Here is a 27,436-nt window from a genome sequence, read left to right as displayed (position 1 = left end):
CAGTGGATTGAGTGCAGGACTGTGAACTACAAGATCACTGGTTCAATTCCCAGTCAGGCCTGGGTTGCGGCCCAGATCCCCAGATGCAGACGTGGGAGAGGCAACCGATCAATGTATTTCTCACACATTGATGTTTCTCTCCCTTTCCCCCCACTCCCTTCCTCTCTCTCTAAAAAAGAAAATAAATACAATCTTTAAAATACAATTTCATTTTTAAAAAAGCCAATCAAACCAACAGGTTTTTAGTGAGCATCTTCTAAATGTTCAGTCCTATATCCCATGAGTTCTCTAAGTTTCCTTTTGCATTTTTCAAAAGCATGCATAGTAGTAAGTTAGGAAATCTAGGAAAAAGGTTTCCCCCAGATAATGAAGAAAAAAACATTATAACCAATAACCACGAACAGGCAGGAGATTTATTATTGAGTTTACCTCTTCTATTCCCACTCTGAACCCCCGTTAATCACCTCTTCTTAATGCCAAAAATCAACTGTTGTTAAGCAACATGGGGTCCACATGTGACAATGGGTGACAAATAAAACAAGGGAAGAAAATTACTGTAAAGTATTTTACAATGATAGATGCCATCAAATCAGCATCAGAGGACTGGGATCTTAGAAAACTTTAAAAGCATTCTATAAATAACAAGAATAATAGCAGCTAATATTTGGGTGCTATATACCATAAATTTTATATTATGCTGGGCACTGTGTTAAATACTTTACATAAATTAACTTATTTCTTCCTCCTCATAAACCTAAAAGACAAACAGGATACAAATATAATATTTAATTTTAGAGATGAGAAAATGGGTACTTAGAAGTTAAAAGACTTATAATGGCATTTTTATTACTACTTAAAGGGAGTCACAAACAGGTATCCTCTCCACCCTCAAACTAGGAAAGAGGGAAATAAAATAGCCCTTTGAGAATTAAGATGGTAAAAATCAGTACAGTTGAGATTTATCTCTTCCTTAGTTTCCACACCATGTTCTCCTCAAGTTCTCCCACCTCTATGCCTATTCTTTCTGTCTCCTGTGGGTTGAGGAAGAGAAGAAATAGGTAAAACAGGCAATCTCTAAATGTTCAAACACCTTGGTTCTTGGTCCTGAACCCTGCTCTCTCTCCTCCTACTTTCTCCCCAAGTAATATTGTCCGGTCATCTCATTTCATGGCTCTATAGACCAGTGGTTCTCAAACTTTTTGGTCTACGACCCCTTTACACTATTAAAAATTATTGAGGCCCTAGCCAGGTGGCTCAGTTGGTTGGAGCATCCTCCCACGCACCAGAGGGTTGCAAGTTTGATCCCTGGTCAGGGCACATGCCTGGGTTACGGGCTCAATCCCCGATGAGGATCCTAGCTGGAGGCGGCCAATCGATGTTTCTCTCCCACATGGGTGTTTTTTTTTCTCTCTCTGGGATCAGTGAGCATATCCTAGGGTGAGGGTTTTTTATTTTTTTTAAATCCCTTTCCACTTAAAAAATTACTGAGGATCCCCCAAAACTTTTATTTATATGGATTATATCTATAGATATTTACCACATTAGAAATGAAAACTGAAACATTTAATATTAACTTCATTTAAAAATACTAATAAAATGGTTAACACATTTTAAATGAAAAGTAATTATATTTTCCAAGAAAAAAGAATTTAGTAAGAAGACTGGAATTGCTTTACATTTTGCAAAACTCTTTAATGTCTATTTAGTGGAAGATAACCGGGTTCTCATATCTACTTTTGTATTCAGTCTATTACAATATGTTATTTTCATTGAAGTCTATAAAGAAAATCCAGCCTCACAAAGGTAAGTAGTTGGAATAGGGAAGGGTATTTCAATAGCCTTTTCAGATAATTGTAGGTATCTTTCTTTAATACTATATCAAAACTCCTTAAGTAATGCTTTCTTTGTTTAGATTTTATTTATCTATGTATGTATTTACTTGAGAGAGGTGAAGGGAGGGAGAAAGAGAGGGAGAGAATGTTCAAGAAAAACATCGATTGGTTGCCTCTCGCATCCCCAGCTGGGGATCTGGGCTGCAACCCAGGCATGTGCCCTGACTGGGAATCGAACCCATGACCTTTCATTTTGCAGGCTGGCACTCAACCCACTGAGCCACACCAGCCAGGGCAGTAATGTTTTCTTAAAGTTACAAAGTGGAATCTGAAACCACATAAATGAACTATTGTTACCTTGCTACATTAGAACACATTGGTGTGTTTTGCATTATGTATGGGTCCTTCAGGCATGTGATTTTGTTACATCATACATTGGTCATTTTCTAAACAGTGACTCATGGCCCGCTCTTGCTCTCTCTTGAGTATGCCTGCATCCTTTTCCCTTCTTCCAGAAGCATACTTTTCCTCTCATTCTCCTAAGCTTCAAGTGCCCTTCTTCTGCCTCTGTAACTTGTTTCCTGAGTGCATCCCAGATGGCTCACTTAATCTATCTCTGTGACTTTCTAAATAAACTTTCTCTATGATTTGAAAAACAAACAAACCCCCCCCAAAAGTGACTCACTAACTTTTAAGTTCTGCTTCACATCAAGAACACTTTAAGTAAAATGGTTCTTTTTTTGTTGTTACTTCATGTGCATGGGGTGAAGAATTCAATGACAGTTTGATGCTATGTCTTAGTATCACTGTGGCGGCAGTTTGATTCCATGGATTCCTTTGGGAGAGTCATGGGGATTCCCCAGGGGTCCGCAGACCACACTTTAGAGAACCGCTATTATAGACTATCTGTATGTCAGTGATCCTCCATTTTTATCCCAGTCATTGTCTCTCTCCTGATCCCAGACCTCCTGTACCCTGTAACAAAGACAGATGTTTTTGCTCGCATCAAAGGTCAAGTCCCCCACTTAAACTCTGAATCCCGTCCCTACCAGTCTGCCCCAGGACTTCGCTTCTTCATTTATTCTGCTCTTTTCCTGTATCAGCAATCCCTTCCTCTCTCATCGACATACAAACATGCTCTATTATTTCTTCCCATTCTTAACAAGTCCCTCATTTAGGGGATCCCACTGACTCCTCCAGCTACTACCCCATTTCTTTCTTTTTTTTTTTTTTAAAAAAAAAAGCTTATTTTATTGATTATGCTATTACAGTTGTCTCAATTTTTTTCCCCTTTGCCCACTTCACCTGGTTCCCCCCTTCCCTCCAGAAATCCCCCCCTTATTTCATGTCCATGGGCTGTGCATAGAAGTTCTTTGGCTTCTCCCTTTCCTATACTATTCTTAACACCCCCCCCCCATCTATTTTGTACCTACCAATTATGCTTCTTATTCCTGTAACTTTTCCCCAATTCTCCTCCCTCCCCCTCCCCACTGATAACCCTCCATGTTATCTCCATTTATGATTTTGTTCCTGTTCTAGTTGTTTGCTTAGTTAGTTTTTGTTGTTGTTTAGATTCAGTTGTTGATAGTTGTCATTTTACTGTTCATAGTTCTGATCTTTTTCTTAAATAAGTCCCTTTAACATTTCATATAATAAGGGCTTGGTGATGAGGAACTGCTTTAGCTTTACCTTGCCTGGGAAGCACTTTATCTGCCCTTCAATTCCAAATGATAGCTTTGCCGGATAGAGTAATCTTGGTTGTAGATCCTTGCTTTTCATCACTTTGAATACTTCTTGCCAGTCCCTTCTTTACCTGCAAAGTTTCTTTTAAGAAATCAGCTGACAGTCTTACAGGAACTTATGGGAGCTTACCTACCTTTGTAGGTCACTCTCCCCCTTTCCTCTTGCTGCTTTTAAGATTTTCTCTTTAATCTTTTTAATTATGATATGTCTTGATGTTGCCTTCTTTGGGTCCAACTTGTTTGGGACTCTGTGCTTCCTGGATTTGTATGTCTATTTCCTTTGCCAGACTGGGGAAGTTTTCTTTCATTATTTTTCCAAGTAAGTTTTCAATTTCTTGCTCTTCCTCTTCTCCTTCTAGCATCCCTATGATTCAGATGTTGGCACATTTAGAGATGTCAAGTCTTCTTAATCTCTCCTCATTTTTCTAAATTCTTGTCTCTTCATTCTGTACTGGTTGACTCTTTATTTCTTCCTTATGCTCCAAATCTTTGATCTGAACCCCAGCTTCCTTCCCTTCACTGTTGGTTCCCTTTGAGTTTTTCTTTATTTACTTAGTGTAGCCTTCATTTTTTCCCTTATGTGTTTGCCATACTCAATGAGATCTCTCAGCATCCTTATCACCAGTATTTTTAAAACTGCACCTGACAGGTTGGCTATCTCCACTTCACTTAGTTCCTTTTCTGGAGTTTTGTTTTGCCCTTTCATTTGGGCCATATTTCTTTCTCTCCTCAATTTGGCAGCCTCCCTGTATATTGGGTAGAGCTACTATGACTCTGTCAAGGCATACCTGTTACATTGTAAGGGACAGAGTCTTAGGTATTTGACAGATGGTGTTGTGGGGGGGGGTGCGGAGGGGACTGAGAGGGAACAACGCTGCTTGCTCAGCTTTCTCCCCATTTCCAGTTACTTATCCATTTCCCATATGTGACTGGTGCCCTTCTAGCTGTTGCCCTGGTGCTGAACCCCAGAGTGGGTGGGTTCATATTCATTCTAGGGCCATGGGGGTCCTTTAAACGGACTCTTCTGAGAGACCAGCAGTTTCTTTTGCTGTCCCAACCTGCTCTGGTTTTTACAGCCAGAAGTTATGAGGCTTTATTTTCCCAGCACTGGAACCCTGGGATGCATGGTCTGGCCTGGGGCTTGGAATGGCTCGTTCCCCAAGTGACCCTCCCGGTGTTTATCCACCACAGGTGAAGGTGAAACCACTCATTCCACCAGCTACTGCTGGCTGCCACCACCGCTGCCTTGCCACCGCTGCCACTCTGTGTCCTCTCCACCCTGGCGCTCCACCTCTGTTCCTCCTTCCCAACTGAATGAATATTTCTTCTTTAAAATCCTTGGTTGTCTGACTTACATACAGTTTGATTTTCTGGCAGTTCTGATTGTGTTTTGTTTTGAGATTAACAGTGATCCTTCTTATGGTTGTGCAAGGAGGCAAAGTGTGTCTACCTATGCCTCCATCCCGGCCAGAAGTCGACTACTACCCCATTTCCCTGCTTCCTTTTGTAAACAGTTGTTCAAGAGTTGCCTACATAACTCAATAAAGTTGGAGTGGAAATGACTATGAAGGAAGGAAGCAAGGGGAATAAAAAAGGTGTTATTCTTCCTCCCATTTCCTGAAATGACTCCCTGTTGGTTAAAGCCAACCAGAAGACAGAGGACAAGAGAGAACACTGATATACCTGTGCAAGTCAGCTGCCCAGGTAGTAAGCTGAAGAAAGGTGAAAAGCAGATGTACAGGTAGGGGGAACCAAGACTGCAGCGTAGGTAGACACACTGCGCCTCCTCGCACAACCAGAACTGACAGAGAATCGAACAGCAAGGGGGACTGACACCAAGGAAATAGAAAATAAACATTCATCCAGACTGGTAGGAGGGGCGGAGACGGGCACCGGGGTGGAGAGGACTCGCGTGGCTTTGGCGGGACTGAGACTGGCAGAGTGTGGGACAAATGGCGCAGGCAGTCCGAGCACTAGCAGACCCTGCGGCCCCACTTTTGCACAGATAAACCCAGTGGGCCGGACTCAGAGTGGCGGAGAGTGGGGCAGGCAGAGTGGCGGGTAGCACCCTGCGGCACATTCGCCCACAGATAAACCGGAAGAACGGTGGGCAGCGAAGCAGACCGCGCAACCCAGGGCTCCAGCTCGGGGAAATAAAGCCTCAAACCTCTGATTGAAAGCGCCCCTGGGGGTTGGGGCGGCAGCAAGAGAGACTCCCAGCCTCACAGGAGAGGTTGTTGGAGAGACCCACAGGGGCCTAGAGTGTGCACAGGCCCACTTACTCGGGAACCAGCACCAGAGTGGCCCAGTTTGATTGTGGGTATCGGAGTGAAAGATTGAAATCCGGAGGACAGTGAGGCGGGTGCCATTGCTCCCACTCGGCCCCTCCCCCACGCACAGCGTCACAGCGCAGCGACCAGCATTACCCCGCCCCGGTGAACACCTAAGGCTCCGCCCCTTAAAGTAACAGATGCGCCAAGACAAAAAAAAAAAAAAAAAAAAAAAAAAAATGGCCCAAATGACAGAACACTTCAAAGCTCCAGAAAAAATACAACTAAGCGAGGAAGAGATAGCCAACCTATCGGATGCACAGTTCAAAGCACTGGTTATCAATATGCTCACAGACTTGGTTGAATCTGTTCGAAAAACAGATGAAAAAATGAAGCCTATGCTAAGAGAAACAAAGGAAAACGTACAGGGAACCAACAGTGATGAGAAGGAAACTGGGACTCAAATCAATGGTATGGACCAGAAGGAAGAAAGAAACATCCAACCAGAAAAGAATGAAGAAACAAGAACTTGGAAAAATGAGGAGAGGCTTAGGAACCTCCAGGACACCTTGAAACGTTCCAACATCCGAATTATAGGGGTGCCAGAAGGAGAAGAGGAAGAACAAAAAATTGAAAACTTATTTGAACAAATAATGGAGAACTTCCCCGATCTGGCAAAGGAAACAGACTTCCGGGAAGTCCAAGAAGCTCAGAGAGTCCCAAAGAAGCTGGACCCAAGGAGGAACACAACAAGGCACATCATAATTACATTACCCAAGATTAAACGCAAGGACCTACATCCAAGATTACTGTATCCAGCAAAGCTATCATTTAGAATGGAAGGGAAGATAAAGTGCTTCTCAGATAAGGTCAAGTTAAAGAAGCTTATAATCACCAAGCCCTTATTATATGAAATGTTAAAGGGAGTTACCTAAGAAAAAGAAGATAAAAAATAAGAACAGTAAAAATGACAGCAAACTCACAGTTATTAACGACCACACATAAAACAAAAACGAGAGCAAACTAGGCAAACAACTAGAACATGAGGGTTGTCAATAAGGGAGGGGGAGAGGGGGGTAAAGGTACAGAGAATAAGTAGCATAGATGATAGGTGGAAAATAGACAGGGGGAGGGTAAAAATAGTGTAGGAAATGTAGAAGCCAAAGAACTTACAAGGATGACCCATGGACATGAACTATGGGGGGCGGAATGTGGGAGGGAGGGGGGTGGGCAGGATGGAGTGGAGTGGGGGGGGGGCAAATGGGACAACTGTAATAGCATAATCAATAAATATATTAAAAAAAAAAGAAAAGCAGATGTACAGCAGCAAAAGAAGATAAGTTTTAAAGTTTACTCTTTTTACTGCTTACATTCTATCATTCCTTTCATCTGGGAAAAAGTTTGTCACAAATAAATAAACAAAACAAATTTCCATTACTCTCTAAAACAAGAAAAAGAAAAAAGAGAACTGTCTACACTTGTTGCTGTTTCTTCACTTCCAATCCACTCCTCAACCCTCTGATCCAGCACTGTCCCCAACACCGCAGTAAAACTGCCCTGGCCAAGGCCACGGTCACTGTTCGTCACCATCTCACTTCACCTTCAGGAGCACCGCGTACAAATGAACACTCCTTTACTGAAATACTTCCATTACTTGGCCTTTACACTCTCCTGGTTTTGTTACCTTTCTACGTCACCAACTACTCTTTCTTAGTTAGCTTTTTCCCCCCCTCCTTAGCTTGTAATAAACTGCTGAAAGCTGGAGTACCTTAGAGCTAGGCCTTGGACCCTCTTCTCTAAGACTCTGTGGGCATTTGAGGTCTTCAGATTTCTTCCTAGAGTCCAGAGCTCCCTCCCATTTAGTACTGCCTACCTGACATCTCCACAAAGTTATCCAACAGGCTTCCAAATTTAACAGGTCCAACCCCTGATTCTCTCCCCAACCTATTTTTTCTCTCAGTCCTCTTTCCAACTGCTATCACTTCTCTAAGTTTCATAAGAGGCAAAGCTGGGATTTAAACTAGGTCCTTCCCCTCCTCGCCCAACCTGGTATCTCACTTCATACTATGCACTGCTACTACAGGTCCTGGGCAAGGTGGCCTTTAGACAAGTGCAAATTGAAACAGTTCACCTTAACATTATTTGTTTCTGAGTTCCAGACCTTGGGAAACAATAGATGGGATCCTGTTTTGTAGTCACAGAAGTTTCCAAGTCTATTCTGGACAAAGTTTTCAAACCAGGAAGTGATAGTAAAGATAAAATGGATTGGGTGGAGGCACAGCTAAAAGAAGCAGCCCAGCCAGCCAGGAGTCACTGTCTATTCAGCATCCACCGGAGCAGGGTTTCTCACCCTCGACATTATTGGCATTTGGGGTGTATAATACTTGGGGGCACTTCCGTTGTTGTCCTGTGTACTGCAGGATGTTTAGCAGCATCTTGAGCCTCCATCCACTAGATGCCAGCAGCACCCTTCTACTTGTGACAACCAAAATTGTTTCTGGCCACTGCCAAATGTCCCCTTGAGGTAAAATTCTTCCATGTCCCACCCCCAGCTGCACTTACAGGGATGTACTTTGAGTTATGTTCTGAAGAAAATGTGTAGAGAAACTTTAAACAAAGGATAAATAATAAAATATGCCCTGCCTCGTGTGGCTCAGTGGATTGAGTGCTGGCCTGTGAACCCAAAGGTCACCGGTTTGATTCCCAGTCAGGGCATATTCCTGAGTTTCGAGCCAGGTCCCCAGTAGGGGGCGTGCAATAGGCAACCAATCTATGTATCTCTGGCACATGGATGTTTCTCTCTCTCTCCCTCCCTCCCTTCCCCTCTAAAAATAAATAAATGAAATCTTTAAAAAACAAACAAAAAAACCCCAAAGTATATGAAATGCTAATAGTAATTGTATTAGAGAAGGGACTAAGAAGTAATTTTTACTTATCTTTTCCATATTACTATTTATGTAGTTATGTTTTATAATGGATAAAAGTTTATAATGAAAAGAAAGCAATAACAATCACCTATAATCTCACTCCCTTGAGATAACACTGTTAACATTCAATAAATTCACTCTAGTCTTTTTCTGAGACCAACATGATATAAACACTAACTTGAAGGAACCAAAGAGAATTCTTACTCAACCTGCAAATAACACTAGGTTGAACAGACCTTTCAAAGTTGGATTCAAAACGCGATCTTGAGGAAGCAAAGGGAATGGAACTAACATTTTGGAGTGTCTCTGTCAGACGCAATGAAAAAGCAGAACTTCTGGACCAAAAGCCTGGCTCTCCATGGCCTAGACAGGATAACACTAAACAGGGTGCTTGGCCTTCCTAAACTTTTTTGTTTTGGTAATAACCATTCCCTACCCACCTCCCCAAAGCATTTCTTTGAAGCTAACATGAGAAAACGAGTGTATATGTAGGAAAACACTTTGTAAACTCTAAATTCCTGTATAAAGGTAAGAATCATTATTGTCCTAAGCCAACAGAAAAACAGCAGTATGCAATTCAACAAATTTTTCCAAGCACAAAGCAAATAATTTCTGCGTGATCATGTAAATAACTAATCTTGATTCAGATTTACCTACCTAATAAAACTGCTGGAAAGGAGAGATAACCTTTAGGTATGACCTGTAGAGAGAAACTTGTTTATGACTTGAACAGTGCCAAGAGGATTCTCTGCAGGCAAAGGAAGGAGAGCCAGCCATCTGCATCTAGGGAAGCAAACCGGGTTTCTTACCTGCAGCTCTGCTTCCAGGCCCAGCCGTCTGATAAAGGGGTCAGTGACATGGTAGCGCCGCTCAAAGCTCAGGGCACCCCGCTCCTGGGGGACACAAGCAAATGCAGTTTCATTGACTTAACTCAACATGATTTATTATGTGCCTATTGTATATCCAGCACTGTGCTGGGCACCACAGGAGTTAAGAAAGATAACAAGAAATCAGCTTGTGGGAGCTTGCACTACATTTGGGCAGAAATTAGAGAATAATAGAAGAGTATATAAGTACTAAATTGTGCTTGTTGGGTTACAAAAAAGAAAAAAAGGCAAAAAGAAAAAAAAGAAAAAACTGGAAACAACAAATAGGGAAGGTTTCCATATTAGTTTGGAGAGGGAGGGCATCCTCTTCAGGACACACGTTGTGTGAGATATGTGAAGGAAAAGTAACTTGCATGGTCCCTCCAACTCTATGATTCTGTGCCTCTTAGAAATGGTCTTTGCCTTTGAGGGCCACCTCTAATGAAATCACCCCCCGCCCCCACCACACACAAATGGGCAAAGTCTCAAAAATATTCAGGGATGCAGAGAAAAATATAAGGAACACAGACTACTATGCGCGAAGTACATGGCTCATGCAGAGGCACACACTCAATCCTTCGGATGCCACCGCAGCTTAGGCTATATGCTGCTTACTTTTTAAAAGGTGTTTAATTAAAATTTTTTTTAGCATTTAACCTTTTCAAAGAACTTTCTCGTATTCTTTTGGATTTCATTCTCGAAATCAGCCAGCCTGCAGGCAGACAGACATTATTATAATTTAACAGCCTGCAGGGAGACAGATATTATCATTCAACAACAGAAAACTGAGGCACAGGGAAGTAAAATGACTGAAGTCTTCCAAGTCATTAACTAGGGCAGTGGTGAGATAAAGCTCCTGGCCCCGTTCAGGGTCTTACTAGAAGTACGTCATGTCTTGACTGAATCCCTTCCACTAACCCCCTGTGCTCCTTTACTGAGGGTTTCTCGGACAAAGCCTGGACTACCGTGCTGAATGAACCTGACCATCAGCCATCCATTCATCTCACAGTAGTGGAATGTCTTCTGTGTACATCCTGCAGAGGACAGGAATAGGCTTTGTACAGGAGACCCTTGAAGAAGCGTCCCAGGTTCTGTTCTATGTTCAACTTAGCAGCTGCAGCAACATAAAGCAACTACATATACTCATTCTGCCACACACACTTACGCATGTGCCCCAGCATGCACACACATGAATGTGCACACACATGCACAGCATATTGATGGCTCCCCTCTTACCATCCTCCGTTAATCTCAGCAGCCACATACACGCACTTAGACAGAGGCGTCTCCATCAATTTCATGTTCTTGAGTAAAAGAACATGGGAATCAAGAGATATTGATTCTCGCCCAGAGTCTGTCACTAATTAGCTATGTGACTTTAGGCAAGTCACCAACGCTAGACCTCAGTTTCATGGTCTGTAAACTGAACCTACGGGGAAGAAAGGACTTCATTCTCTGGTTTAGAGGCCTGGGTTGCTTACCTTGATCTGCCTGCGGATGAGGTCTCTAGTTATGTTGACTTTTGCCATCTTCTCTTAATGGATTCAACGGAAGGAAGCTATATAAAGATCTTCAGGACCCTTGAGCATTCCAGCAAAGCCCAGGTCCACGTGACACACATTTAATTACCTGGGGGAAAAAATCATCAAACCTTGGGAGATGAAATAAAATGGCTTTGGAGCCTTGATTTTACCCCTAGAACAGCCCCCCAGCCCACCCAATGAACTGGCTATCGCCTGTGATTTGTGACATGGTGAGCTGGCCCTGCTCTAGAGTGTTGAAGAACCTGTGGAGGGTGAAAGGCATAGGGGAAGAAGGAGATGATGCCTCACAGCCACAGAAGGCATTGGAACAAACACTGAATAAGTATACTTAGCCAGAAAATGGGGGGTTGGATATGTGTATGATGGCAGAGAGAAGCATATCCTGAAAATAAGAACATGGTACACAGCAAGAAAGAGTCAAGTTTCACTTGTATGTATGAATCTGTGGCAACCAGTCTGAGACTTTTAATTATGCTTCAAATACCTGACCCTCAGCTTGGCTCTCATCAAAACCAAATCGGTATCACAGACAGAACACACAACCCTCTAACAGATTCACAGAATCAGAGAGTAGACAGGAGATGTAGTGGGACCATGTCCAAGATCCAATCTGATAAAGAAAACCCGCTTCGATATTCTGATAGGTACATGACCTCTTGAAGCAACCTGTTCCTGTTTTACAACTCTGATGGCTAGAAAGACCTAGTAATCTCATTTCTGATAATTTACCATAAGAAAACTCAAAACATAAGAAATAAAAAGTTCCATACCCAAACATATTCATCACAGATTTTGTAAAAGTAAAAATAAAAAATTGCTGTTCCAAGTTCCTATGATTAAGGGTTTTCAGTACTGTATAGCCACGTTGTATTTTGCAGTGTTAGAAATGCTACCTATGAAAGAAAAAGACTTACATCACATCTAACGTTTAAATAACATGATGTTCTTTCAGTAAATATTAGGTTATCTTTTTTTCATTGCCCTCTCTCTCTCTCTCAAACTTTTTCTTATGTAAAATTTCAAGCACAAACAAACTAAACTAGGATAAGAAGTATAATGACTTGCAAATGCCCATCCCCAACTTTGGTAATTACAAACACCTAGCTGGTCATGTTTCACCTGTACTCCATCCATGGATCCCCCAGAAGGATTATTTTAAATCAATTCTCAAACACATTTCATCCATGTATATCTCTACAAAATAAGGAGTTATAAAAAAGTAACCATAGTACCATTATCACACCGAAATAATTAACAATACTTTGTTGGTAACATTAGTCAGACAATGTTCAAACTTCCCCACTTGCTCAAAAATGTCTTTTTACAGTGGTTGTGTTTGAATTAGGACCCAAATAATGTCCACACATTGTGTTTGTCCCTTAAATTCCTTGCAATCCATGACCATTCTTCCTTCCTCTTTATTTTTTCTGTCACTTATTTGCTGGAGAAATCATGTCACTTGGTCTGGAGAATTTCCCACATTCTGGATCCACCCAATTGGATCTCTGTGGGACCCTTTAACATGTACTCTATCCCCTTTATTTCCTGTAAACTGGGATGGTGGATGCAGGTTCAGTTTTTTGGCAAGAATACTCACAGTTGATGCTGTGTACTTTCTATTACATTCTATCAGTAGTCATATATGATCCTTTGCCTCTTTTTTTGTGATGACAGATATATTTTAAAAAGGAAATACAGGGTGAGCAAATGTAGGTTTATAGTTGTTTGCATGGAAAATAATACAACAGTTAATGTTATGCACTTGCTAAATACTAGGAATTGTGCTAAGTGTTTTATATTTATTCATTCAAGAAATGAGTATAAGAAGCTTCTGTTATATGCCAGCTACTATTCCAGGCTCAGGGAACACTGCAGTGGTTAAAACAGGCAAGTTCCTTACTTTCACGGTACTTACATTCTATCAGGAAGGATTAGATAAGAAATAATAATAGAAATAAAATAAGAATATATCCAGTAATGAAAAGTGCTACGATGAAAACAAACAAGTTGATAGGAGAGTGACTGATAGGCTACTTTTAGGCTTGAAGTCAAAGAAATGCAGTGCACATTTGTGGAGTTTTCTGGCTGCTCAGCACTTGAGTCCCTTCCTGTGTTTTGGTAATTCCCCTGACTCTGGTGGGAGGCAGAGCACCCTTTACACCGTGAAGTGAAAATGGTGGAAACTAAGATTCTTTTTCATAGGATCCCCTGAAACTATGAGAGGGGGCCCAAAAAAGCTCAGAATTTATTTATAAAAAATTATGTCTTTATTCTTACATGTTTAAACTTCAGTCACCTTCAAAGTACTCTCCATTTAATGCAATACACCTACCAAGACATTTTTTCCACTGCTCAAAACAGTTTTTGAACTCGTCAATTTTGGTGCCTTTTAGTGCTTCTGCTGTTTTTTGTTTCATCTCTTCCACATCAGCAAAACATTTCCCTTTGAGGATTTTTTTCATCCAGGGAAACAAAAAGTCATTCAGGGCAAGATGGGATGAATAGGGAGAGTGGGGCACGGGTGGGGGTGGGGGTGGGGGGGAGTCATGCCATTTTGGTCAAAAAACTGCTGAACACTCAGCGCAGTGTAGACAGGTAAGCTCGTAAATCACCCATCATGAAATGGGCAAACACACTAAAGGAGTCTTCAAAAAGAATTCACTGAAGCCGAACGCAGCCTCTCACACCACCACCATCTGGTACACCGATACAAATGGGTTCCTAAAACACTCACCTAGTGGGAGAAGCCTGTACTAAAAGGGCTCACGCTCCAGAAGATTAATTCCAGGTTTTTCTGGGGTCCCCCCCTGTAGTGTGTGGACATGGCCCTGGCTATGCCAACCTGACACTTCAGACCCAGATCTTAATTGGGATCTGGCCTCAAAGAGTGAGAGGACACAGAGAGTCCATGCTGGCAGCAAGGGGCAGCTACAGTGGCCATGAAGGTGCAGTGAGCTGGTCGTAGTGGTAAAAGCTATGTAAGAGGCAGCAGTGACCTCATGGACTGGTTCTGTAAATGATTTTGACTGTGGATCCTGGCTGCTACCCAGTTTCCTTTGTTCTAGCCCATTCTTCAATCCTGGCTTTGTAACCTTCCATGATGCTTCACGAGTGTCCCTAATATCCTTTCAATTAATCAGCCAGAGTTTTCTATTGCTGACAACTACAAATCCTGCCTGATACAGAGAGGCTCTGTGAAAAGATGACTTTTAAGCCAAAACATGAATAACAAGAAGTCACAAAGAACTAGAGGAGGACCCTTCTGAGCAGAGAACTAGTGCTAAGGCCATAGCAGGAGACTGGTTCAAAAAGCTTGTATGGTAGATGCTTAATAGCATCTTTTACAGATGATGAAATTATTTTACAGATGATGAAATAAAGTAATAGACATGAAACAATTTTCACAATGTTACACAGCTAATAAACTGGAACTGGAACAGGAACTCAAACCCAGAATTGTATGCACACTCTTCACCACTATGATACATAATTTCCAAGAGTAATGCTCATTATGAGAATCTACCAAAAGAGCCAACTAATTGTCACTAGTCATTCATTAATTTTCTTAAAACATTAACTAAGAATTTACCAAGTATCAAGCACCATGCTAGACATGAGGGAATACTGAGATGAAAGAGACAGTACATATAACTAAGACAGCAAAGAGTCAAAGGCAAGGGGCTTTAGCTAAGATTGGTGTGTGGCTTGGAAATACTAAAAGGAACAACATGAGCCCTGGCGAGGTGGCTTAGTTGGTTGAAGCATCATCCCCATACACCCAGAGGTTGTAGGTTCGGTTCCCACTCAGGGCACATACCTAAGTTGAGGGTTAAATACTCGGTCCGGGTGCTTATGGCAAGCAACCAATTGATGTTTCTCTCTCACATAGCTGTTTCTCTCTTCCTTTCTCTCTCCCTCTCTCTCCCCCCATCCCCACCACTTCTTCTCTAAAATCAATTTTAAAAAAACATATCCTCAGGTGAGGATTAAAAAATTAAAAGGAACAAAAGGAGGAAAAAGTAGAAAACCAGACAAACAAACAAAAAAACACTATAATGTAGGTAAATGGTAAAATGGAAACTGGAGTATTAAAATAGTATCAGACTAACATGCAGAGGTTTCATAAACCAAACATCAAGCCCTGACCAGTGTGGCACCTTTGGTCGGTGTCCTCCTGAAAAGCTAAGGACTGCTGGTTAATCCCCGGTCAGGGCACATGTCTGGACTGCAGGTTCAGTCCATGGTCGGGGGACATTTGAGAGGCAAGGGATCAATGTTTCTCCCTCATATCGATGTTTCTTTCCCTCCCTTAATCTCTCCCAAAACATAAATAAATAAAATCTTTTTAAAAAAAGCATAAATTGAGTAACTCAGCTGGCATTTTGGCGAACATTTCTGTTCCCACCTTAAGAAGAAATCACTCATTCTGGGGCACGGCCCACCTCCCCTCTCAAGGAAACAGGAACCCACTGCCTTCCACAAACCTTTAGAGGCAGACAAGCACGAACGGAAATACCTCTAAGTAGGGATTATTTAAAAGGTTAACATCAGGAAAGAAATCCCCTCATACCTACCAAGAAACATAACTAGTTTCATACTTCTGTCCAAAAGTCTCTCAAATACAAATAATCAGATCAATAAATGGGTATTTGAATATGAAACGGTTTAATCACGGCCAAATTTTAAAAGCATTACTTTAAGGCTCTGAAACAGTCAATTCTACATAGTAAAGAACTCATAGATGTGGAATGATATGAATGAATGACTTAGAATTGACAAAAGGAAGTTTTATACACATGATTAAACACTAAGAAGGACTACATGAAGGGGATTTCAATCTCTGGTGCAACAAAGTACATAACGTTCGGTTCTGTCAAGAGGCAAAAAGACTGAAGTAAGTGACTTCAAGTATCCAAAAAATCAAATTTTCAATGCCTACTATGCCCGATACCATGCTAGACTTTGAAACTACGGCAAAGAACAAGCCAAACACAGACCCTTCTTTTCAAGAGCACACAATACGGTTGTCATTAATTGAATATCATGACATTAATTGAGTAGTACCTGGATCATACAGGTGCTCTACAGATGTCAGCTAAATCTGAATTCTCCTAAGACCTGCTACAGACAGACAACTCCTGTTACCTGTGCTCGGTGGCATGGCTACAACTATTCTCCCATACTTCCTTCCCTACCAGAGAAACAAAGCTGGCATTGGGGATTCCATTATAGGATGGTGGGGTACACAGAGTAGGATGTTTTTATTACCTCTGCTAACTTTGAAATGCAAGACCATGAGGAAAAAAAGTGACTCTGTTGAAAACCAAGGAGCTCCATATAAAAATATGCAAACTATATCCATAATAGCTAAAAGGTGGAAACAACCCAAATGTCCATCAGCTGATGAATGGATAAACAAAAAGGGGTACATCCACACAACAGAATGTTATCTGACATAAAAAGGATGAAGTACAAATGCATACTATATCATGATGATGAACCCTGAAGGTATTATGCCAAGTGAAGAAGCCCACATAAGCATATAATTCCATTTACAGGAAATATCCAGAATAGGCAAATCTATAGAGATAGAAGTAAATTTCTGGTTTCTTGGGGCTGGAGGGGATGGGGAATAGAAGGGTCATAGCTAAAGAATGTTTTCTTTTTAAAAAAAAAAATTGAAGTGAGCTGGCTGGGTGGCTCAGTTGGTGGGAGGGTTGTCCCCTGCACCAAAAGGCTGCAGGTTCAATCCCCCCGGTCAGAGCACATACCTAGGTTGCAGGTTCAATCCCAGGTGGGGCACATATAAGAGGCAATTGATAGATGTTTCTCTAACATCAATGTTTCTCTCTCTTTCCTTGCCCCCTAAATCAATAAACATACCCTCGAGTAAGGACTAAAAAAAAATTGAGGTCGTGCTTTCCCTTTCCCACAATACCTCATGCTCTTTCTTTCCAACTGGGGCCTGGCATAATAGCTCCCGCAAAGAAGGATGGTGAGAAGAAGGGCTGTTCTGCCGTCAGTGAGGTAGTGACCAGAGAATACACCATCAACATCCACCAGAGCATCCATGGAGTGGGTTTCAAGAAACATGCCCCTTGGGCACTCAGAGACCCAGAAATTGGCCATGAAGGAGGTAGGAACTCCAGATGTGCGCACTGACACCAGGCTCAATGAAAGCCCTCTGGGCCAAAGGAATAAGGAATGTCCCTACCATATCCGGGTGTGGTTGTCCAGAAATCCTCATGAGGATGAAGATGCACCAGACAAGCTCTACACACTGGTCACCTATGTACCTGTCACCACTTTCAAAAATCTACAAACAGTTAATGAGGATGAGAACTGCTGATTGTCAAATAAAGTTACAAAACTGCCAACAAAAAAAATGGAAGTGAAATTTACATAAAATTAATCATGTTAAAGTGTACAGCTCAATGGTATTCAGTACTTTCACAATGTTGTGCAACCATCACCTCTAGCTAGTTCCAAAACATTTTCATCACCCCAAAAGAAAACCCCATACCCAAAGCAGTCAGTTTCCATTCCCTCTTCCCCCCAGCACCTGGCAACTACCGATTTGCTTTCCATATCTGTGGATTTACCCATTCTAGGTTTTTCATATGAATGGAATACTGCAATTTGTGACCTTTCGTGCCTGGCTTATTTCGCTTAGCTTAATGTTTTACACTCATCCATGCTGTCGCGTGTATCAGCACCCCATTCCTTTCTATGCCTGAGTACTGCTACGCCATTGTGTTTATCCACTCATCTGTCACCTGTTGGCTATTGTGAATAGTTCTGCTATGAATATTCGTGTACAAGTATCTGTCTGAATACCTGTTTTCAGTTATTTTGGATATATATCTAGGAGTGCAATTGCTGGGTCATATGACAATTCTATGTTTAACTTTTTGAGGAATGGCCACACTGACTTCCACAGCAGCTGCACCATTTTACAATCTCACCAGCAATGTGCAAGGGTTCTAATTTCTCCACATCCTCACCAGCGCTTGCTTTTTTTTTTTTTTTCTTTTTTTAAAATTATAGCCACCCTAGTGGGTATTAAGTGGATTTCATTGCGGTCTGGGGTTTCTTTTTGAGGTGATAAATATGTTATAACTTTGACCATGGTGCCCTGGCTGGGTGGGTCAGTTGGCTGAAGCATCATCCCATAATCTTAAAAAAAAAAAAGTTGTGGGGTTGTGGGGCTTTCTTGATCCCTGGTCAGCTGGGGCACATATGGGAGACAAATAACTGATGTTTCTGTTTCTCTCTCTCTCCCTCCCTTCCTCTCTCTATAATCAATGAAATGTATCCTTGAGTGAGGATTAAAGAAAAATTAAAATTGACCATGGTAACTGTTGCACATATCTGTGAGTATACTAAAAATCACTGAATTACGGATACACTTTAAGTAGGTGAATTGTATATGTGAATTATATACACATATAATAGCTATCCTAATAGCTATTATATTAAAAAACGAACTACTGACATAGGCAAAAATATGGATGAAACTCACAGATGCTGAGCAACAGAAACCAGACATAAAAAAGTACATACTGTATGATTCCAATTATATGAGGTTCTGGAACAGGCAACACTGTAGTAAAAATAAATCAGAAGCGTTACCTGGGGCATGGAGATTGACAAGGAAAGGACACCTGGGAACTTTCCAGAATAATAAAAAGGCTCTATGTATTGATGGGAGTATGGTTACATGGGAACTGAAAGGTTAGGTTACGTGGGTATATCCATCTGTCAGAATTGTACAATCAGGGCTAGTACATTTTAATGTTTGTAAATTTTACCTAAAAAGTGGAAAGGGATGGGTAGAAAGCAGGGTAGGTATAGGGAAACAAGAATGGCAGAACATTAACAGTTACTGAAACCAGATAATGAGTACATAGAGGTTCATTATTCTGTTCTAGCCTGTTTACTTTGTATAAATTTGAAATTCTCTCTTATAAAGCCCTTTTGAAAATCTTTCTTTCCTAGTATAGAGTCATTCGAAACATGGAAGACTGATTAATGAAATGGACAACCATTAATAATATATAGCTGAAAAATCAGGTTCAAGACACATATATGGCCATCCCAGCCTTGGTGGAAAAAAAGGACAAACCAAAACATATACATACCTATAATGCTATAGTAAGAACGATACGCACTAAAACTACTGGTGCTCTGGTAGGGCAACAGGTGATTGTTTTTCTCTCCATTCCTTTGTATTTTCCAAGTACTCTACTGGAAACATTTACTGCTTTTATAATACTACAGAAAAAGCTGTTAGGAACCACCTCTGGACCAAAAGAAAACTGAGTTTGAATCTGACTCTACTACACACTAGGTTGTGGGATCTTGGGCAAAACTATTTGGCTTTGAGCTCCCGGGTTTTTGCTTGTTTTTTAACCTCCCATGTAGGTATATATAATATCTATCTCATAGGGTAATTGGGAACGTTAATGAGATAATACATTGTAAAACACTTAGTACAATACTAGACATGTGCTAAGTGCTCAAGAAACACTGGCTGTTGCTCCCCCGTTACATGAACAGTGACTACCTTGGCGCTGTTGTGAGAATTACATGGGGTAACTGGATAATCTACTACGTGTGAGTGATAATATTATTTCTAATGAGAAAAAAATTGTTTAAGAAAGCCTTCTCTCAAAAAGTTAAACAGAGTTAGTTACCATATGAATCAGAAATTCCACTCCTAGATACATACCCAAGAGAAATGAAACTGTATGTTCACGTAAAAACCTGCACAGGAATTTTCACAGCAACATTGTTTGTGATAGCCCAAAAGTAGAAACAACCCAAATGTCCATCAATGGATAAATAAAATGTGGTATATCCATAGAATGGAATATTATTAAGCCATAAAAAGGAATGAAGTTCTGATTCATTTTACAACATGGATGAACCCTGAAAACATTATGCTAAAATTAAAGAAGCCGGTCACAAAAGAAATATATTGTTGAATCCTTTTATATTAAATGTCAAAAATAGGAAAAGCTATGAAGACAGAAAGTGGATCAGCAGCTGCCTAGGGTTGAGGGAGAAGATGCGTATAATTGGAGTGGATGGTGATAGCTGAAGGGTATGGGTTTCTCTGGGGGGCAACTGATGAAAATGTTCTGGAATTAGAGAGTGGTGATGGTTGCACAACCCTGTAAATATATTAAAAACTATAGAATTGTATACATTAAAAGGCTAGCTTTTATGGTATGTGAATTATATTATAACAATTATGAAGAAATTCCCAAATCCTTTCTTTTCTCTACCTCAAAATCACAACTTATGAAAATTTAGTCCTCACCCTTTCCTTCGTCTCCTACCATGAACTGTAGTTATTTACGTGGCTTTTCTTTCTTAAAATACTAAACATCCTGAAGGCCAGCTCTTCATCTGATTCCTCTATGGATCCTCCTAGGTTCCCAAGGAGTGATGTGGGCTTAACAGGTGCCAATAAATACCTATGGAATGAATAAAAGCATGACTACCTCACATATACACAGTGTTTGATACCTATCAGAGTATTTTGTTCATGCTTTTAATTTGAACTTCACCACAATCCTGTGAGGAAGTTCGAAAGCTATCACCGTCCCCATTTAACAAGGGAGAGCTGAGGCCCACTGCTATGTGGTGCTGAGGAAGAAGTACTGGCCTGAGATCTACAGTCTTGTGCTCCAGCCCACGCTCTGCCTCCTACGGGCTGTGTGATCGGCCCAGATGAGGCATTTCACTCTGTAGCCTATTTCCTCATCTGTAAAATGAGAGGTAGACTCTGAGATGAGCTACAAAACCCCTTTCAATGCCACTATCCTATAATTCTGAGGACACACTGCTAGGGAGCAGTAGAATGGAAGTGGAATCCAAGTCATCTGTATTCTCTTTCCTCCCGCTGCAGGGAGCTGCCCCCAGCAGGAGTGACAAGTGACCCCTTTTCAACATTCTGAACTATGCAAAAGATGTATGCAAGTTTCCTTTCACTCTGTGGTGGTTTTCATATTGGAGCATTCCTATAGTAAAGGGGAAAAAATGCACTTCCAATGCATAAAGGTCATTGGAACTAGCATAATAAAATAAAAAGAGTTGGGCTGTGGAGTTGACAGACTTAAGGTTCGAATCCCAATTCTGCCACCTACTTTCTGTGTGACAGTTATTTCTAAACCTTGGTTTCCTAATCTATAAAGCAGGAATAATAATGCCCACCTTTGCAGAGTGATAAGGAATGGAAGAGCCATACCTGCCACTGAACCCGGGAAATATTTATAGCACATTCTAAGCATTTTACAAATGTTGTTTTACAACCACTCATAACAACCCTACAAGACAGGTACTATTATATCCTCATTTTACAGATAAAGGATCTGAGGCATAGAGATGTTCATTTGCTCAAAATGGAGAGTCAAACTAGATGGTTTAAATGCAGGACCCACACTGTTGGCCATTAAAAAACAGTTACTGGTCCTGACTGGTGTGGGCACCAGCCTGCAAACTGAAAGGTCGCTGGTTCAGTTCCTGGTCGGGGCACAGGCCTGGGGTTGCAGGCCAGGTGCCTGGTTGAGGGTGTAGGAGAGGCAACCCAGTTGGTTGATGTTTCTCTCAGGCTTCAATGTTTATCTCCCTCTCTCTTTCTCCCTCCCTTCCCCTCTCTAAAAATAAATAAAATCTTTTTTTAAAAAAATAGTTACTATTCCTATCTGCAGTCTTGCATAAAAGAAATTTTGCCTCCTACCATTCGTTAGGGTTAAACTAAGGAATCACAATCATCTTGACTCTGTTGGTCTCAAACACAAATTTAAAGGGTGTAGTCCAGTGTCATGGACTAAGCTGGCACAAGGATAGATCTGGAAAAGGTGTGTTTGGTTGGACAGGCCCATCAGCAAAGCGTCTTAGGAAAAAGGGTTCTGTGCCATCTTTGAGGCTCCAGGCTCAAATGAGTCCACACGGGGCTGACTGAAGCCGCCTCTGTGAGAGTCCACCCTAAGAAATCCTTTCCTTTGTGGGAGACTCTGAATGAAAACTAACCTTGATGTCTTCTCTGCCTGAACGGGTTCTGTTTTGCCATTTGAGCTTTGTGAAATTAATTTCCTTGATGTTTTCATAAGTTTGCTCTTCAGTGATCATAGTTAATTTACCTGCCTTCTCCTAGGGCCACAATTACTTTATGATACTGGAAGGGAACAAAAGGAGAAAAGGAAGGGAGCGTATTTTGATAACGCTGCCTTCTCTCGCTGTATTTAAGAGCATCTGCAGTCTTGGATTTTGCCTTTAGCTTGCATCTTTCCAAACCCTGCCACGATTCAAAGTACTTCTCATAAAGAAGCCTTTGAAGTTTCATCCTCTAACTTTCCTCCTAGCAGAGAGGTCAAAGAATTAAGCCAATAAATTTGGAAGCACTTCCTTCTAATTCGGTGGCAGCTGTGTTACATACAGATGTCTGACTCAAGAGGGAAGAGGTAAGTCATCAGCACCCAAACACTCAGGCCTCGACTGATCAAGTTACTTGACCAGAAATGCCTGACTCCCATCCTGAGAAAGGCTCTCTAAAAAGTTCTGAGATAAGCACAGTTTTATGCTTTTTGAAAATACAATCTGGAGGTGATAAGGTCAAAATTCTACCAAGGTCCTGGTCCTAACACAGTGCCTCCAGAGAGCCCTTACAAAGCCACCTAGGCAAGGTCTGCCCCACCCCAACCCCAAGAAATGGGGCTAATACCTCCCCAGACGGCTGCAGGGAAGATTAAGGGTTATTATTCTTGGCCTCTAGCTCTGTCACAGCTCTAGCAGTTGTGACCTTGTGCATCCTAAAGTAAGCCAACTATAAAAGTGTAAACAGTGATCCCTGAATCTGACTCTTCAGTGGGGTGAGAATTTTCTTGCTACAAGGCCTCTGGCACTGCCTGCTATATTCCAACCTGCTGGCTGAATCCTCCTCTTATTCAGGCCTCAAGTTTTTAAGGTATTAGTCACTAATGCCACAAAGCCCTCTGAGGAGTCAGCAGCTACTACTAACAGCACGAAGAATGAGCCCCAGAGCTCTCAGGGTTTCAGCCAGGTCGGAATTCACCCTGAACAAACCAAAGTGGAACCCCTGTACCCCATGCCTGGGCTCTTGAGGGCAACCAGTGAGGTCTAGTGGAAAGCATATATTGTATCATTTAGTCCTCATAAATCCATTATTCAAGTGGATGCTGTCACAAATCTCATTTCACAGAGAAAACTGTAGCACAGAGAGGACATGTGACTTGCCCTAGGACACACAGCTAAGAAAGTGCAGACAAAGGCTCAACTATCAGCCCCACTACTACCAGCTGTATAACCTCCAGCATATTTTTAAGTTTTCTGGAACCTCTGTTTCTTCATTTGTGAAGTGGGGATGATAATACTTACCTCCTAGGGGATTTGTAAGAATTAAATGAGATATTATAGGAAACATGTAAGTATTGTAAGCACAAAGTATTATAGTACACGCATGTTACTTTTTTACAGGTCAAAACAACAAGACTTTGATATAATTTTGACATAACAGGATTTAAAATACTAAAAGATCACTTAGTCCAATTACCTACATGAACCCCTACCTACACACCCTTGATAAGAAGTGGCAAAGGCTCTGCTTGAATACCTCCAATAATGGGTAACTCACTCCCTCACTAGGCAGCCCATTTTGTTTTTGGAAAGCCAAATTCTCCCCTATCAAGCTGTCTACCCTTTTGGAACTTCCGTCCTTTGATCCTAGTGCTGCCTTCCAGAATCACACAGAGAAAGTTCAGTTCCCTTCCCACATGACAGTTCTTCAAGTATGTGAAGGCAGGTATCGCGTTACCCCAGGGTTTTAGCTTTGGTCCTTTCAGCTCTTCCTCATGTATCACAGCCCCAGAAGAGACAGACCTGGGTTTGAATTCTGATCCTTTCCCTCACTAGCTGTGTGACCTTAAGCAAGTTATTTAACATCTCTGAAACTGTATCTTCCTATGTATAATACGCAAAATGACTTCCATCTCACAGGGCAGCCACGAGGGTCAAGTTAGATAAAGCAAGAACACTACTTAGGACAGAGCCTGAGATATAGCAGTCACTTTTTTGGATGTATGCCAATTAGTATGTATCTCTCAAAGTAAACTAGTCAGAATTAAACGTAACACCAAGGGACTGGTTTCTGATGGCAAGTGCCAGGGCTTGAGTTTCAGAAGAGCTGACTGAAAGAAAGCACAGCTTAGGAGCTATGCGGGCCACCTGGAACGGCAGCCCAAAGATGCAGTGGAGAAACTGGAAAGTTGAGGATGAAAGAAGAAAGAAAATGGGATGTGCCATTAAACCAGTGACCCAAAAGAAAAGGTAATTATTACCATATTACATGTTGTCTACCACTCCTTCTCTGAGACCCAGAACTCCACATGTGGGCCACATTTCCTAATTCAAAAGGGAGAGAAGAAAATAAAAATAATTAAAGTTCTGGGTCTTCCCAGTAGTTGGCCCCTCAAGATCCACAGATGTTTATTGAGGATCTTCAGTTGTATCCTTCAAGATCCTGAAATTCAGGTGTGTGAAAATACCTTACACAGGATGTCCCATGAATCAATACTGCGTTCCTTTCATCAAGAAAAATCATCAGCTGGGTGACAACTCTAAAACTCTAAACTGGCGAAACTGTAAACATTAATACCACCTCCATAATCTACACATATTCTCTTTCTTTCCGTAATCCCAAGGGAAGGAGTCCCAGGCAGAAGTATGGATTGCTGTTCAATTATTCTGCAGCACTGACCCAAATTGAGATGCGACTTGAACATAAGTGCCCTCAAACAGGTCAAAAGAAGGATGACAAGACTCCAGAATTAAGGCAGCAGGATCACAAACTATGGCAGAAAAGGTCATCTCCCACTTGCCAATGCAACGCAACAATCCGCAGTGAAGAAGGAACCCACTGTTAGTCTCAGACTCGGCCCAGCGGAGCCCTAATAGTTACTCCCTGACGTCACAGAGGTTCTATCGACAGCCAAGATTCAATTCAACCTCTATAAAAATATAAGAAGTACACCCTGGCCGGTGTGGCTCAGTTGGTTGGGCATCTTCCCGCCAGCGAGAGGTCCCCGTCAGAGCACATGCCTGGGCTGCAGGTTCAGCCCCGGTTGGGGGGTGTAGAAGAGGCAATTGATCAATGATGCTTTCTCACATCCTTGTTTCTCTCCCACCCTTTCCCTCTCTCTAAAAATAAATGAATAAATCTTAAAAAAAAAACAAACCCGAAGAACCCCTTTTAAAAATATATATATATATGAATTACCAGGAAGAATAAGCCAGAACTCAAACCAAAAACAGCCTTAAGCAGTTCCTTCACCTAGCGAACAGACTGACTACTCAAGAAGAATCGTAAGGTACAGAAGACCCTAGTGCAGGCCACTGGGGACACCTGTGGCCTAGGCGGGGTTTTCAGAATGTCTCCAAGTCAAGATGCGCCCTCAGCATAGTTTTCTTCTCAAAACTATTTCAGGCTTTGTTAAAAGGAAACTTAACTGTCACTTGACCCTGACCATCCATCTACCCCTTCCTTGGGAAGCCCGGCCAGGTTTCTAAACTCACAAACTCGAGAGGAAAACTTTAAAGTTGCCTTGCCACTCCCTCAGGAAGCTAAAGACAGTCACAGAAGAAAAGGACTTTGGGGGAAATACTCAAATGAGGCTGCTAGACATTAGCCCAAAGTCCCCAGACCTCTCTTCCTTAGGCCCTGTTAGTACACCTGCAGAGGAGAGCCGGGGGGCGCTAAGCAAATTCAACCTGGCTGACAAGGGGGCGTCCCCACTGAGCTTTCAGTAACAAGAATTGAATCCTGCAGGTTCGAAAACTCTCTTCTACTCCACACTTCCTATTTACTCTTTTAAGTGACTACTGAATAGCCCCCGTCCGAAGTAAAGGCCCTTTGTACCGGCGATACAGTTGCCTGATGGAAATACCTTGGCAGAGTTCAGTTTGGTGCCAGGATAGGTCACGGAAGGCATGTGCGGCTGCCAGAAGCCTGGACACGGGGACGCACACACACGCGAAGGAGAGAGCGAGAGGGAAAGACGGGAGGGAGAGAGGTGGGGAAGGGGGAAGAGAGAAGAGAGAGAAGGAAACTAAGAGAACAGATCAGGTAAGCGTTGCCCTCCCGGCACTTTCACCTGCTCCATTTTTCCTGAGACGCGCGCCAGATCAGATGTCAAACAAAAACTCCGTAAAAAAGTCCCGGGATGGGACGACTTCCACCTCTCCCACGGCAGAGGCTCTCCGGACTCCCAAAGCCTTCCCCTCGACGTCCCGGCCAGCCCTCCAGGACCATCCCAACCCCGGCCCACTCTGCCCTCCGCCCCGGAGAGGCCTGAACCCGTCTCGGGACATCCCAGAGCCCCGAAGTGGGCGAGCTCGGGCCGCCGGGGCCGTCAGGGCTGGGGCCGGCCCAGAGGGAGCGGCCCGTGTGCTGGAGCTCCGGGAGCCAGTCCTCGCCTCCGCGACAGCGGAGGGCAGGGGCCGGCGGCTACCCGTACCTGTCAGGCCTCTTCCCAGGACCGGCGGCGGCGTAACTTCAGGAGCCCATGTCCGTCCGGGGGCCCGGCCCCTCTCCCGGGAGGGGGGGCGCGGATCCCCGGGAGGGGGCTGGTGGTCCCAGGCAGCTCTAGCTCCTACCCATGCTCTCCGCCCGGCGCCTGGCCGGGGCCGGACAGCGCCTCCGCCCGCCCCTGCGCACCGTCTCACACCCGCGCTCACACACACTCACACTCCCTCGCGCGCTCTCACACACGCACTCCCCTCCCTCCTCCTGCTCTGTTTATCTCCTCCAGCTGTCTGGGGACCCAGGAGAAGCCCAGCACTGCGCCTGCGCCACGCAGTCTCCGCCCTCGCCCCGCACCTCCCCGCCGGCCACTGCGCTACGGAGACGGCGCCCGGCCGTTTCCAGAATGGCGAGCCGGGTTCTCCCACCACTCGCGCGCGGTCAACGTCTGCTGCCGGCGGCGCCTACTAACATGCTAGTGGGGGAGCCCCTGCACCGCCGCGGCCAATCCGCTTTGCCGCTCGCCCGACCGGCAGCCAGTGGGCGGGAAAGCAGGACTAAGCCCTGGGCATCCTGGGAGTCGTAGTTTTTCTCTGTGGAAGAGTTCCTGGAGAGTGGGCCCACCCCACCCAGTTGCCATTAGTTACTCAGACGCACCTCCCACCCAACATCCACGTAAAATACTCCCTCAAGTCGCTTCTGTGACATACC

The 27,436-nt window shown here is 42.9% G+C and overlaps 1 protein-coding gene and 1 pseudogene across 3 annotated transcripts in view; one reads left to right on the top strand and one right to left on the bottom strand.

Moving 5' to 3' along the window:
* Positions 1 to 27,142, bottom strand: part of WDTC1 (WD and tetratricopeptide repeats 1) — a 66,792-nt gene extending 39,650 nt beyond the window's left edge. The window contains exons 1-4 of one of the 3 annotated variants that reach the window (XM_024554431.4): positions 26,721 to 27,140; positions 24,546 to 24,609; positions 11,119 to 11,266; positions 9,581 to 9,664 (exon numbers count right to left, since the gene is read on the bottom strand). In XM_024554431.4, coding sequence (XP_024410199.2) covers positions 9,581 to 9,664; positions 11,119 to 11,166 — 132 coding nt within the window. In that variant the 5' untranslated portion in view covers positions 11,167 to 11,266; positions 24,546 to 24,609; positions 26,721 to 27,140. Of the gene's footprint in view, positions 1 to 9,580; positions 9,665 to 11,118; positions 11,267 to 24,545; positions 24,610 to 26,720 lie in introns of all 3 variants that reach the window. The other 2 variants (XM_024554433.4, XM_024554430.4) reach the window with 2 other exon arrangements.
* LOC112299260 (large ribosomal subunit protein eL31-like) lies at positions 17,065 to 20,652 on the top strand (annotated as a pseudogene).
* Positions 27,143 to 27,436: the final 294 nt, after the last annotated feature.

This window comes from Desmodus rotundus, chromosome 3 (assembly GCF_022682495.2).
Source record: "Desmodus rotundus isolate HL8 chromosome 3, HLdesRot8A.1, whole genome shotgun sequence".
Classification (NCBI taxonomy): domain Eukaryota; kingdom Metazoa; phylum Chordata; class Mammalia; order Chiroptera; family Phyllostomidae; genus Desmodus; species Desmodus rotundus.
This window is presented reverse-complemented; position numbering and strand designations above follow the sequence as displayed.